This window comes from Acanthaster planci, linkage group LG13, assembly GCF_054643075.1.
Source record: "Acanthaster planci isolate LZ-2023a linkage group LG13, COTS_SCS, whole genome shotgun sequence".
Classification (NCBI taxonomy): domain Eukaryota; kingdom Metazoa; phylum Echinodermata; class Asteroidea; order Valvatida; family Acanthasteridae; genus Acanthaster; species Acanthaster planci.
Window position 1 is genome coordinate 1,511,112 of NC_141789.1, and position 14,515 is coordinate 1,525,626.

At 44.0% G+C, this 14,515-nt stretch overlaps 1 protein-coding gene across 2 annotated transcripts; it reads right to left on the bottom strand.

The window, feature by feature from the left end:
- Positions 1–13,198, bottom strand: LOC110979849 (lysyl oxidase homolog 2A-like). Of its 2 annotated transcripts, none has more exons than XM_022235960.2 (13): positions 12,754–13,198; positions 9,869–10,191; positions 9,529–9,692; positions 7,140–7,336; positions 6,244–6,685; positions 5,777–5,972; positions 5,007–5,161; positions 4,741–4,896; positions 4,214–4,373; positions 3,401–3,632; positions 2,701–2,947; positions 2,257–2,365; positions 1–1,853 (listed from the first exon to the last, which is right to left on the bottom strand). In XM_022235960.2, exons 2-13 carry the CDS (start codon positions 10,155–10,157, stop codon positions 1,831–1,833), a joined length of 2,370 nt encoding a protein of 789 aa, XP_022091652.2. In that variant the 5' UTR covers positions 10,158–10,191; positions 12,754–13,198; the 3' UTR covers positions 1–1,830. The 2 variants fall into 2 exon arrangements, with proteins under 2 accessions (XP_022091652.2, XP_022091651.2); XM_022235959.2 differs by having other exon boundaries at positions 9,499–9,692.
- Positions 13,199–14,515: the final 1,317 nt, after the last annotated feature.

Sequence of the window (14,515 nt, forward strand, 5' to 3'; positions counted from 1 at the left end):
TGTTGTACTCTTTTTTTTTTCCTTGGGCATTTATTTCTACTTTCTGTATCACTTTTCATGTTGTGACTGTCACGGAGAACAAACCAAGATTCAGAAAAAAATTGGTATTTATTACCGAAAATCAACTAAGATAACTGGATGTATCTTGTGCAATGCCATTGGAGGTTTGCATCTGAAATTGCATCTGATCGCTAGTCCTCAAATTACATCAATTTTATGGGTACTACTTTTAAAATGACAAATTCAGAAGTAAAGATAAACGTTTTTTCATGGCAGAGAGAACAAAAGAACAATCGTTGAACCATGCTTTACAAAACACTGTATGGACGTTGTCAATAGTTCATGCAGGTGGCCTGTTTGCAGGCAGTAAATGTTAGTTACACCACAGTAAAATATCAAAACTACTTTTGGTTTTGAAACATTCAGACTTGCAACATACCGAGAACTGTGCACAGCTTTAATTAATCTTGGATTTCCCTCTGAAAACTGTGAAAATTTCAGTGACATGTCTTATAAAGTTGAGCAAGAGAGGGCGGTTAACGTACATGTACTTTCTACAAAGCTCCACTCTGCACAAATGCTGGTTGCCTCCACCAGTGTATTTAAACTGACATCAACCTAAAATTCTCTCCATGCTAGTTGCAAAGAAGTACTCAAATGCATCAGCAAACAGACTGCTCATCCATGAAGCAGTAGAAATCAAAGAGTAAAAAAAGGGGAGTGGCCCTGTTGATGCTGACAACAAATCTCATCCCCTCCCTCCTATAAAAATCTAATTCACGACAGCAATCTTCTTGGAATATTCTTGGGAAAAAAACCTGTTAGCAAAAGGATAATATCCACCGATTATTCCTTGAACCATGCTTGCACAGACTGGTTTCCCTTATTTTCTCAGCCATAGAAACACTTCTCTTAACTTAAAAAACAGTCATGGTGGTTGCCAAAATTCATGGTGGTTGCCAAACTCCACTCCACCACACTTAAGATGTAGAGGCGACGTACGATTACGCCCCTTCCCTATACACAAGTTGAATTCTTGGACACAAAGGGCTGACGTCCTTGGGCAATGTTCCATTTTGGTTCCATTTTGATACATTTTTTCTGCCCGTTTTTGATAACTGTTTACGACAAGCATCTTTGACGGTGTTCATTTTAACATATATAATCACATTTTATATCAACAATGTGAAAGCACCATACGTGAAACAGTAACATGGCCTAGTTAACACTACTTGGACTACAATTATTGGATGAATTAAAATAGAAATTATATAGTTACATTATACAATTGAAAATTCAACTAAAAGGACTACACGGCCCACTAAGCTTTAGCTACTTACAACATGGCAAAATACAGGAACAAGATGGTAATTCTTATAAAATAACCTATAGTATGTTCATAACGAGGGTACGGTATGAATAGGGATCTGGTTTTAGATGCAAAATCAGAATCAGTCTCTTATTGGATTTGTTTCTTTGACTTGTTGGGCAGCCATACCGTAACACACCAACAAAAAGGGTGCCAAAATGTAGAAACCACCTGTTGAGTTTGACCTGAAAGTGACATCCTGAGATTGATGACCTAAACAACTGTAACACTTCTCCAGGAGCCTATCTTTGTCTTTTACAAGATTTCTCCAAATAACTGCAATACAACCTTCGTATTAAAGATAACAGAGAGCTTTTAACAATCATTCCGTGATCCCTCCAGGTGTTCGGATATTAGTATCCACTGTTGACAAATTTGAATGACGTCCACAATTCTTTCTGTGGGACCTTTTACACATATGTGGAACTTTGTTAACTGAAGCGATGACGTCGTTCAAACCACTAGTTAGTCATTCTGTCCGTTACTGAAAGAAAAATGAGAGATAATGCATGTATTACTAAGACTATAGCCCACTGCAGCCTTGGCGAGAAATGACTGGGATTCGTGTCATTTGTGTTACAAACTGAACTGAAATAACCTGGAAAACTGGGTAATTTACACCTGAATTCTCTCCTTTTGCCGTTTGTTTGAAAATACTGCGTTTGTTTTGGTGTTTGGTTTTTTTAGGGGAGGGGGAATTTAGTTCAACTTTCAACTTGCGCATTAATCTGGTTCGTTGGGTTTTGTCATCCATCTCCCTGTGGCTCTCTGCACGACAGCTTAACTGCTTAGCTGATAAAGTTGGGTATGTTTGTCCGTGAGTTGGTTTGTTCTTGGTAGGTTGGTTTGTTTGCTTGTTTATTGGTTGCTTTTTTCTACAGTCTTACCATACTCGCAGTGGCCAATTGTGATGGTTCTGCCATAGTACAAGTCACACTCGATCAAGTTGTTCTCGTAATCCGACTCTGCCACTAGATTATCCGGATTGATATGTATCTGTGAGCAATAAAATTGTAGGGACGTATATTGTTTCCACAGCCAATCCATTTGGTGTCTGTACAGGTTAGTCGACATTTAGGTGTGGCAGATGGGCACGCCCTTCAACACACCTACCCTGATCAAGTACACAATCTTCTCGATATTATGTTATTCACTCTCTGGCATCAGGGTGGCGCCAGACTTGGGCATGGCATACGGGGCCACACCCTCCAACAAAACCTAGCCTAATCATGCACATTGTCTACAGATACCAGTGCCGTTCACTCACTGGTAATAGGTGGGGCTTGGCTCGGGTGTGGCAGCCAGGAGCCACACCCTCCCACAAAACCTACCCTGAGCGTGTACAGGTCGGTCCTGACCCCGGTGATATCCACCCACTGACAGTCAATGTTGCTGGCGTAGATATCAATGCAGTTGACCGAGATGCCTTGGTCGGTGTTGCAGGAGAACTGGGGCGAGACACCGTCGTCGCAGTGCCCGTCCTCCAGGCAGAAGCTGGCCTTGTGACCCTGGGCTACCCTCTCCCCCTTCCTGTTGATCAGGTCGTAATGGCTGAACACCTCCATGCTGTGAAAATGCCTGAAGTGGGACACAATATGAAGCTGGCCTCAGATATCATCGAATTCTAGGCGGGAAAACCATTTCCTTTTTATCAACTGTCCTTTCCTGCCATTTCTTTTTTGGAACCTCTCTCTTTCCTTCACGTCTTGTAATTGTTTAGACAGCAAATCTAAGGGTTGATGAAAGGTGGTGTGCTGTCTTATTTGAAATTAAAAATAGATAGGTTTAATTTCATTTAAATTAAAATGCAGTTTTTGGTTGGGGACATGTTCAAGTTACACTGGTGTTAATTTTATACATGTACTGGAAAGTTCAAGATAAAAATCGAAACATTTCGTTATCGGTAGTTCTAGGTGAAACCCTTTTAAACCATCCAATTTCATAGTTTGTCCTGTCAATAAAATAGGCATCCAACAAGAATTTTAATCTCTTGTTCATTAATTTCACCTTTAAAACCCCTGAGGACCTTACCTGTGGCAGCTGTGCCATATCCAACTGTACCGAGACAAGAAGGGCCGAAACTGTTCCATGCCTCGGTTCATGATAGCACTGGTGAAGCGAAGCAGCCTTCGCAGACCCCAGTTATTGGGGACATCCGAGAGGCACCCCTCCTCGCGAGCGCATGTCATGAGGGACTCGGGCCAGTCCTGGACCCGGACGGACGACTGCAGAATGTGGAGATCCATGAGGATGTCCGGTAAGGCTGTGTGAGGGGAGTGCATGAATGAGAGAGAGGTTACCGATGGGTGCAGCGGAACCGACAAGGGCTTGCAGCAACACAGGCAGGCAACGTCGGCCGCTTGAGAAACGTGCGCAGCATGCAACTCCAGTCACTGTCGCCTCAAGCGTCAGGAATTGGCACGAAACAGTAGCCCTAACTAGGAGTTCCAAAGCAGCGCAGCTAGCAGTGACGACACGAGCAACGGGACCACATGGGTGTCAGTACCCAGCAAGAGTAATGACAGCTAATGCAACGATTGCCTCAGTCTCAGTCCCTGCTGGCATACTACCCAAAGGAATGACAGCGTGAACCGTTTTATTAGCATGAGCCTTTGCCTCAATCAGCAACACTGTGTTGCTAGGACTAGTTCACTTGAGAGCAAAACTCGGCCCAATTTCCGTCTAAAATCTTTCTTAGTTGAAAGATCTACACTTTTTCCCTCCATTTTCCCCTCTTAAAACTGACTTATTCGAGTCAGTGGGTTTAATAATCACGCCGGTTTTGAAACTCCAAAATTTTCCCGCACTAAAACACGCCCCCATATAATTTGAAGTCGATCTTACTGTCGACGCAGACGACCCCTGCTCGAAACGCCCGTATGCAGGTGTCGGTGTTGGAGGGACGCGTGTACTTGCACTCTTTGATGGTTCTCTCGTTGCCTGTGCACTGGACGTCCAACATGAGGAAATTTCTCTTGGCTGCAGACCCGTAAGATAAAGTACTCTGGGAAAAAGTTTACAGAGAAAAAAATTGTATGTAAGAATGATGATTCCTTCGCAAGACTGCTTTTAAAATGATGAAATAGCCTACGATTTCAAGTAGTGATATTCTGGCTTTATGAGTCTCGATCTGTCAAGTTGTTTAAGATCTGTCTTTTTAGGCTCTTCAAAATGAATAGAAAAGTAACCAATATTGAAAACATGGCTTTTTTTAAAAAAGTTCCTATGCTTTATACGGATGATCTTTCATGTCCCAAATTAAAACTACGGTCACTACACAAAATCTCATAAAACTTCATCGATTCTTAATTTTAGGGAAAGGAAGGTGTAAACACCAGTCTCCTGGGAATAAACTGTTCCACCAGACTCACTTCGGGTGCGTAGCGAGCGTGTCCCATCCCCAGCTGTCGGCAAACCACCTTTCCAGCCAGGAGCCCCCAGTTCGCCCCGCAGATGTTGCCCCATTCCCCGTTGACGTAGACAGCCACCCGCCCCTCCCTCTCGTAGGTACCCCCTTCCAACCTGACCTGGGATTGAGAATGTACAGCATCATCACTCTCACGTGGATGAAGCAGAACTTGTAAGAGAAACTAGTGAGAAGTGAGTGCACTGTCGAGCATTGGTAATGCTCGTGTACCTTGCTGGCGGCGTCGATATCGGGCACCACGCAGCGCACGCTAGCATCCTGGGCGTGAGTGCACCTGCTACCGTTCAGATAGCCGTGGCTGCAGTCAAGGAGCGTCTTCTCGTGTCCCTCACACCGAACGCGCCAAAGCCAGATTGGGCCAACACCTATAGAAAAATAGAAACAGATGAGGCAGAAAAATTGCAAAATCGTGGAATAAATCTTCAAGTCACAAGCAACAAAATGGTTTCATTCGTGAGGAAAGAGGCGTGCATGACAGAAATTGAAGAGAAGAATCATCAATCACCGAATATTATTGTCTTGAAGGCTACTTCAGTATTTTGGAAGGGTCGCTTGCAGATTTAACTGTTTGAGTCTTTCTGTGCCTTACTTCACCATGAAAAAGTCGTAGACTTTCTCTGGGAATATGCTAAGGCATGTTTATTATATACATGTACATTAAACTTGCAACAGACAGTCAAAAAGATGACAATGTACAATTTCATGAAATAAAAAAAATGAAAAAAAAACCAGAAAAATTACTATATACAGAACACTATGATTCCTTTTTTCACATCATCAGAAACATAAAAATAAATTGAATATTATCATAAATTGTTAAAATTGTTGTTAATCTTGAAAACCAAACACAATCGAACAAACTTAAATAAAAGCTCAAAAAGTAGCACGACAAATCTCATTTTTAAGCTGAGAAAATCTACAGAAAAATGGTAAATTAAAATTTCATAAAACACTTTCTTTGGGTATCTGTGTTGGCCTACCTTGTCCGAACTCCGAGTTGGGTATAGCCTCCTTAGCTACCCCGAACCCGAGTTGTCGGCAGGCCACACTGGCGCTAACCTCGTCCCATCCCTCGCTGCAGATGGTCCCCCAGTATCCATTGACGTGCACCTCTACCCGGCCCTCGCCGTAGTTAGCCCCGGACTTCAGCCGGATGGTGGGCTTTTGTTTCCAAACCTAGGTTGTAAAATAACGATGTCTGTATTCACTTCTCTTTTCAAACTTTAGCGATAGGCGTACCGGCACTAAAATGTGACGGTAAACCAAATTATCTGCATTTCCTTAACAGGCAAATCAAATTCAATTTGATTCCATTTTTGGACGTGAATGACCCTACTGTAATAAAACACAAAACACAATTCGGTCGCTTTGCCATTCGTTCAGAGATTAGATGCCGGACGCCGGATGCTTCTAAGTTCTAAGAGACACCTTGAAGAGCAATCTTTACCCTTGGTGCCGCCTGTTTCTTTGCCGGTTTTTTATTCCTCCCCTTTCTTCTCTGCGCTTGCTCGGTATCGTCGTTCAGGACTTCCGGAGCCTCCGTCGCAGGCATGTCCGCTTCGGGTAACGTGGCGGTGGTATTCATCCATTGGTCACCGCCTGAATCCGTGCTGGTGTCTCCTTCATCACCCGCTGACACCACCTCAACAGGTTGTTCTGCCGCTTGCTCGTCACTTTCCTCCGCCGTACTCTCCAGGGGTTCTCCGCTCTCGTCGTAGGGGGTGTCGAGCACAAAGTCTCCGCGGTGGCAGCGAGCGTGGGCCACCGCGTCGGACAGGCAGTCCTCTGCGTCTTCCAGGTCGTCGAAGGGGCAGGTTCCGATGATGACTTCAGATCCTGTGCATTGGAAGTTGCTGAACCGCATGCTTTTTGGCCGCTTGAAATCTTTCCTGGCAGGTAGTTGGAGCGAAAATGTTTAGAGAGTGACATTCAGGTACAGAATAAAATCTTGTGGTTATTCAACAAGCCTTTCACTGCTGAAGTTTTCTTTTCTCGATGAGAAATATTTCCATTTGAGGAAATTTTCCCTTTCAATCCATGGGTAACCGCAAAGCTTGAACTTTACAAAGTAGTCTGTTGATAACCGCACGTTAAGTACTCCAGGTCGTCGTGTGCCTACCTTTTTCACTAGAACAAAATAAAGAGCGTTAAGGGCTGAATGGAGGTTAAATTGTTCATTGAGAACATGCATGTATCTGCTTCACACTGACTGTCGTTTTCTCAGTAGAAACGACTTCACATTTAGTCTTGTAATCAGGTATACTGTTTCGACCATTTATTTATCAAATGCTGGGATCGTAAATAATGAGGTATCTCTTTCGTAGCCGTGTGGATCCTACTTACGACTCTTCGTAACCTTCGTTCAGCGGCAGCGAGTCTTTGAAGCCGAGCATGCCACACACTACCCGTGAGTCCTGGGTATCCCAACCCTCCCCGCACACGGTGCGCCACTTGCCCTTGTAGAAGAGCTCCACCACGCCCTCTGAGATGGGTCGGAGCTTGGACCTTCCCACAAGGCGAGCTTTTATCTGTTTCCTTTCCTGGAAGTATAAAGCGACCGACCGGATTAGCGCTTTGGCAAGGGAAACGAGAGCGCCACGGTGGGTGGAAAACAATGTAGTCATTTTCAGTCTTAATTCAGCGCCATGTCAATTTATGATAATCAAATACAATTCTCCCCACATAATTTTTTTTGTTCTTTTTGACCCCATTAATATAGTCTACTTGTATTAAGCCTAGATACAGGACCATCACTGTTTAGACCCATGTAGAAAGGCACCTGCCAAAACAAATGGGTATGTGACTAGATAGAGAACCATTACTGTGTGAACCCATGTGCAAAGATACATCAATGACTGATGGGTGTGTGACTAGACACAGGAATATCACTAACTGGACCCATGTAGAAAGACACGCCAATAACAGATGGGTGTGTGGATAGACACAGGACCATCATTGTGTGGACCCATGTAGAAAGAGATGCCAATAACAGATGGGTGTACGACTAGACACAGGACCATCACTGTGTGGACCCATGTAGAAAGACGTGCCAATAACAGACCCATGTGACTAGATACAGGACCATCACTGTGTGGACCCATGTAGAAAGACATACCAATAACAGACCCGTGTGACTAGATACAGGACCATCACTGTGTGGACCCATGTAGAAAGACATGCCAATAACAGATGGGTGTGTGGCTAGACACAGGACCATCACTGTGTGGACCCATGTAGAAAGACATGCCAATAACAGATGGGTGTGTGGCTAGACACAGGACCATCACTGTGTGGACCCATGTAGAAAGACATGCCAATAACAGATGGGTGTACGACTAGACACAGGACCATCACTGTGTGGACCCATGTAGAAAGACATGCCAATAACAGATGGGTGTGTGACTAGACACAGGACCATCACTGTGTGGACCCATGTAGAAAGACATGCCAATAACAGACCCATGTGACTAGATACAGGACCATCACTGTGTGCATGGACCGAACCCACATGGAAAAGACATGCCAATAACAGATGGGTGTGTGACTAGACACAGGACCATCATTGTGTGGACCCATGTAGAAAGAAATGCCAATAACAGACCCGTGTGACTAGATACAGGACCATCATTGTGTGGACCCATGTAGAAAGACATGCCAATAACAGATGGGTGTGTGGCTAGACACAGGACCATCACTGTGTGGACCCATGTAGAAAGACATGCCAATAACAGATGGGTGTACGACTAGACACAGGACCATCACTGTGTGAGTTGCCATAATTAGAAATGTTATTTTATCGACAATACGTCGGCTAGTCTGACCGCAAGGGTCTTGACCCTTGAATAGGGTACCGTGCAGCTGCTTCCATGGTGCATCTCCATTTTTCTGCCCGTTTTAAAAATGTACGGTTAATAGTGCGGGAGTCAGCAAAGAGGAGACTACTGCAATTATGGTTAGGTATGAAAAGGCCATGCATGAAAACAAATCCGACATAGAAGGGGGTCGTGTTTTTGGAAACATAAAACAGGATTAGTAGAAACAAAGGCGGTACATCTATAAAGCAGGGAGATAAGAACAAAACAAAACTACGAAAACGACAAGAATTTGGTTCCTCGTTCAAGTGAAGTGGTCTCCAGAAAAATCCAAATTCAAGTCAATCGGCAAAGGCACCGTTTTCTTTTTTTTTTCAAAGAAAAGGACGCATTCCATAAATATCTCCAGTATTGTGCCAGACACGCCCGTACAGTTACGGCGACAGGTACTAAGACTATGCATAAACAATAAATGCCAATAGTGAGGCAAACAGGATAAGGGTTGGAATGGTATGCGCCGGGGGGGTTCGCTCTCTCTCTCTTAACACACTCTCAAGACATTCGTTATCTATGTCGTTAGTTTCTAACCTATCGCAAAAACTCTCAAGTTATTCTTCACTTCGTGAAAATCGACACTTAATGTCATGCCACCATCATCGACATCACCACTGTGATCGCATCTACGTCGCTTTCGATGTCATCGTCGTCATAACCGTCGTAATCGTCACTGTCATTCTTCCTCTCATAACCATCTCCGTCACTGCCATCGCTGTCCAATTATCACCCTTCCAATCTTTTGGCGAGGCTGCCCGAAGTGAGATAAGCTACAGGGTCTTCCAAGAACCAGGATCCAAATTCCTGCCGGTCTTGCCACGGACTCGACTACTTACTTTCCGGATCTTGCTCCTACGAATACTTACGGCGGCCCTCCTTGCCTCCATCCGCTCCTGGATAGTGTCCTGGCTGCAGGTCAGACCGATGTCCTCGCTGTGATGACAGTTGCTGACGCCAAGCTTGGCACGCTGGCATTTGAACAGGCTAGGCTCATCGCCAGCACACCGAACATCGTCCAGTACGATCGTACCTTGGTTTGAACCACAAAGCTTGTTTACTCACCCAGATGATAATTCATCCACACGTATGACTTAACCACTTTTGACATGTGGTAATGACCCCTCCAAATCGTAAGCGTTAAATGCCCAGGTCAATCAGTGACCGATAAGGTGACAGTGACGACTACGTCAGTGACTGGAACCTTACCTTCCCCAGCGCCGAACACATTGCTGAAGTGGTAATTGACCGCGTCGGCGTACCCCATCATGCGACAGGCTACGTGCGAGGCGTTCATATTCCAGCCGTCATCACAGACGGTCCCGTATGCGCGCTGTCGCTTGAAGTACACCTCCAGACGGCCGGACCAAGGGTTCTCCCCGCCCACCAGGCGGGCGGCAGGCTTGGGCTCGCCGGTTACCACGGTGAAGATGGAGGTCACTGCTAGTGAGTAGATCGCCAAGCGAAGTGGATGAACGTAGAGTGCGTCGAGCGTCATTTTGAAACCGGAGCACGAGATCCAGCCACTTAACCTGCGTTAGACAATGTAAATTAAGAGATTATGATGAAACGAAGGGCTTAAGTCATGTTAAAAAGCCTCTTTAGTGTCCTCTTGAAAAAGCCAAAGCCACGCCCAAGGTTGAAAGAACCCTCGCCGAAAGAGGTTTGTGCTCCAAACCACTCACTTCATCAAAGTAAACGTAATATATGAAAACCCAGATGAAATGTTCACTTTTGTTTTGATAAACTTCCATTAGGGCTTGTGTCTAAACAGACAACTAGCCATTCCAAATTTCGTTTTTCATTTTTTGGGGCATGCCATGGCTGTTTTATTTCTGCGTTCCTGATTTTGCCCATTAAAAAAATAACATTGATATAGCCAAAAGGCGAGGGTGCGGATGGTGTTGACATATTTATTTACGGTTTCCACAACGAACACGTGGTAAAACGGTCGATTGGAACGAAATGATCTGGCAGGGGCCACTGGGTGTCAAGGACGAATGGTGCTGTTGAGGGTCCACATGTGGTATGTGTAGAGGGTATAGAGGGGCCACACATGGGTAAAATGGAACGAGAGCTTTGTTGTGAGCTGTGAAAGTTTCGATGTATACATATATACGTCTTTTGATAACGCTATTTGAGCGAAGAGATTAAAAATTGTTCTGGTAAGTCTTTCGAAGTCTCACGGGGAAACAGAGCTACACAAAAACGCTGGCCAGCGTATTCCAAAGAGGTGTCAATTGTCAATTTAGTCTAGCTCCCATCTTCACATGGACGATGAACCATGCCTATTTGACACTCGATCTGAGAAACATGCTTCTTACATACAGCTGGAAGAATGAATAGGACAAACGTTTTAGCAAGTATTTCGATGAAACTATCCAGTATGATGTCAACTATCTTTTTTTTCCAACTTTATGGATAATTTTGCAATGACAGGAAGCAAGTCTGACCGTCTATTTCGGATAATTGTTGCAAGACGTAACTTTGCATTTGTCTTAATTGTTTGTCAGGTACAGGCAAGGCTGAGACGAAAGAAAGCACAAAACGTGAGCCCTCTCATCGCCGGATTGCGTTCCACAGCCACTCCTGACAGAAACATTTCATGGCTTCGCCATCTGTGTTCCATTGACCTTCACTTCCAAAATAACCATCTCCAAAGTATTCCTCACGTAGCCCACGTACAGCGATCCACCACAACCATGCCCTGCGCAGTCGCGACAGCAGGGACGGCCGGAGAAACTCAATGTTCAGGTACCCCGAGTCTAGGTCGTGCCACAGGGGGCTGAGGGCAACCACTTACCGCACCGAAATTCAAATGAACCGTAAATGATGCGCATCAAGTCTGTCTTGACGCCTTTACATCCAAAACAAACGTGACTGTATCGTAAAAAAATAGTTCTTAAGTCAATTCAGAAAACGCACTCGTACTTCTATTGGAGTGATACAGAGGTTTCAACATTTTTTAGACATTACACCTAGGCTATGGTATTGGAACATACAAAAATACCACACTTGTCAAAACATCGGCTTTTGTCTTGAAACACAAAAGCAACACTAAAACCACACTGACCACAACAACTGTGCGGTCCGCCGGCTCAAGCTGTGCATAAACCACACGTCCAATGGCATTCTTGCCCTTTACGTCAGTAAATATGAAACCGGACTTGACTTTCACGCTTTAAGAAACATGCTATTTTCAGTGGCAAATTGTTTTTGTTGGAAAGACGTGAATGGTATTTCATGCGTGGGAGTTTGTATAACTCATGGGAACTCGGATATAATTGGTGTACAAATTGTAGGTGATTTAATTCGCGCCATATTTTTATACATGACATTTATGACATGGCATGTTGGACAAACTATTTTGGTTTGACCCAATCCATAGAACTAATAAGTAATATGCCCCCCCGGTATATACGCCTTTCTCAGTACAAACACACCGCTTAATCATGTGCACAAAAACTACGTTTACATTCGTTTCAAAACCGAAGACATTTACGATCATCAGCTGGCGTTGATCTTCGACGTACCATTTATTATTTTGGATTGTGCAATGTGCATGTAGGTGTTGGTGGGCCTTTGTTACTGAAATTGTGGGTGTGGCCATTGGATATTTTGCACCTTCTGATTTTAAAAAACAGTTTCATAACATTAATTTTGCTTTTGTAGTGACGTGTTATCGTGCTGAAAATAACAGTACATTTGTCTAGGGCAGAACGTCAGTATTTAGCCTATCTGCTTGAAAAATAAACAAATACACAAAAAGACTCCAAAATCGATTGAAAATAATGCGCTTGGAATGACTTTAATAACATGGACAGTTTAGTACCAACAAAACTTTGTTAATCCCGTCGTCGTTGCAAACATGATTGGAATTATTGGCCCATGCGTAGATTGAAATTTATTTGAACTACAAGAAGCTATATCATTCAGTTACAAATCTGAGTAGTAACAATTTTATTGTCAGCTTTTGCAACAATAACAGGTCATCTCAAATGGGTAAACTACAAAGCCAAGTAAGAGATGTGACCAAACTCATCATTTAAGGACATGCAAAGGCAATGGTTTCATCCTACACATCAGCATCTTACCTGATTTCTGTGTAGAGGTCACTCGGTTGGCGTCTTGCAAATGGTGCTGGTCTCAAGTACCGTCTGTCAACTCGTCTCCTTTTCCACGAGGTCGTACAAGTCAATGTCAGTGTACTCAACGTCTACCGCTCAATAGGTGCAACCAAGGAGGAATTCACACCTGACCGTACCGTCAAATAAGCTCTTGGCACCCGTCAACCTGCCTGCCTCGACGCAGTACGGTCTCGATCACCTCTCTTCGACGCAACCTCAGGGTAACCCCTCGAATTAACGGCCTACTGTTTACCTGGTTCCAACAGATTTACAACTCGACCGAGACTGCGATGAGTTGGCACTCAGAAAAAAGTTTCTGAAGTTGGTGAGCCGATAACTCTACCGGGCAATCTTTGCCAACCTGTTACCCCTAAGTCGACGTGAGGAATGTCGCTAACCCGAAGCCACTTCGGAACACTACGATTAAACAATGTTATGAAACTTACCTTCGGTCGATCGTGGCAAAACTATTTTTTTCTTTACGTTTATGGGTCGCTTATAGTAGCCCCAACTTTTTTTTTACCCTTACATTAACCTTCCGAAAAATCAAATTAAAACTGATTAAAAACGACATTCTGTGATTTTGGACTTAGCTAGCTGATTTCTTTTTTGTAAGTATACCAAAGTTATGTCAATTTTTTCTTAGACGATGCCTTGACGAAACATAGCCGACATTTTCTACTCTTGAAACAAAAAGTAATTTTGGAGTGGCCTGGGACTCAACCACTCAAGGACAGGCAAAACAGCTGACGGGGCACGGTTTTTGTGTGGGAAGGAGACAGATGTGTTTGTGTTAAGGTTCGCAAGACGTCGACTGCTTGAACTTGTCACTTTCGGGAGAACATTAAAGAGAGAATTCAGGAAGTCAGATTATAACGCCTTGATTTATTGGCTGTGATGCCGGGTCCAAGCAATGATCAGGAGACATGGACTCGGCACGGATCGAAAATTAACGCACAGTACAGATACAGCATACGAATAGGGCTCAAAATAGGCTTGCCAAGTGCGCGTCACTTCACTGCGCAGAGATAAAAACAGGGTAACGTAAGATTGGCGAGAAAAAAAGAGACAGTATATCACGGAGACTAAATTTCATATGACACTGGACTAGTGAGTGGCCGAGGAAGACAAAATTTAAACGAGGCAATTAATGTAGTCTCTGCGTAATTTGAGTCACCGAAGCGACAGTAAACTGGGCCCTGGGCCGATGCCCTTGTTAAGACATTTCCTGCCTCCCGTTTCCCCATGTACATTCCCTAGAACTTGAATTTGAAAACTCCATATGTAGTCTAACTCAAATTCACTGCACCCCTAACCCTGCTAGGGCTGAGGTCGGCACGTATTTTCGGTAGTCAGTGTGCACGTACGCCGGAACATTCTGGCGATGAAAGGACCCTTCCGCGTCATTGACCAATTTTCAACTTTCATTGACGCAACCTCGATCTCCTGGGAGGCGACCAATAAAATTCTGGATACTCGGTCTGAGGTTTCTGACAGGCGTATGCGAAACTGGGACAAACAGGTTTCTTGATTTTATCACGAATTTTAAAGGTCCAGCATTTCCAGGAGAAAATTTCAGCAAGTTCACAAGGGGGTATATTTCCATTTTAAATAGGGCTTTTTAATCGGGCCGATGTATAATTTTCAGAGACTGACGCCAGTATTCTCCCTTAATCACATAAAAAAAAGTTAAAGAAAAAACTTCCATTTGTACAGTGTACTTGATTGA

Excerpts from the sequence above, each read along its gene's own strand:
- LOC110979849 (XM_022235959.2), bottom strand. The coding sequence starts at position 10,157 with ATGACGCTCGACGCACTCTACGTTCATCCACTTCGCTTGGCGATCTAC. Across the intron at positions 7,337-9,498 it reads GTAGGAGCAAGATCCGGAAA|GAAAGGAAACAGATAAAAGC; the intron begins GTAAGTAGTCGA and ends TTATACTTCCAG. Across the intron at positions 2,948-3,400 it reads ATATGGCACAGCTGCCACAG|GCATTTTCACAGCATGGAGG; the intron begins GTAAGGTCCTCA and ends GTCCCACTTCAG.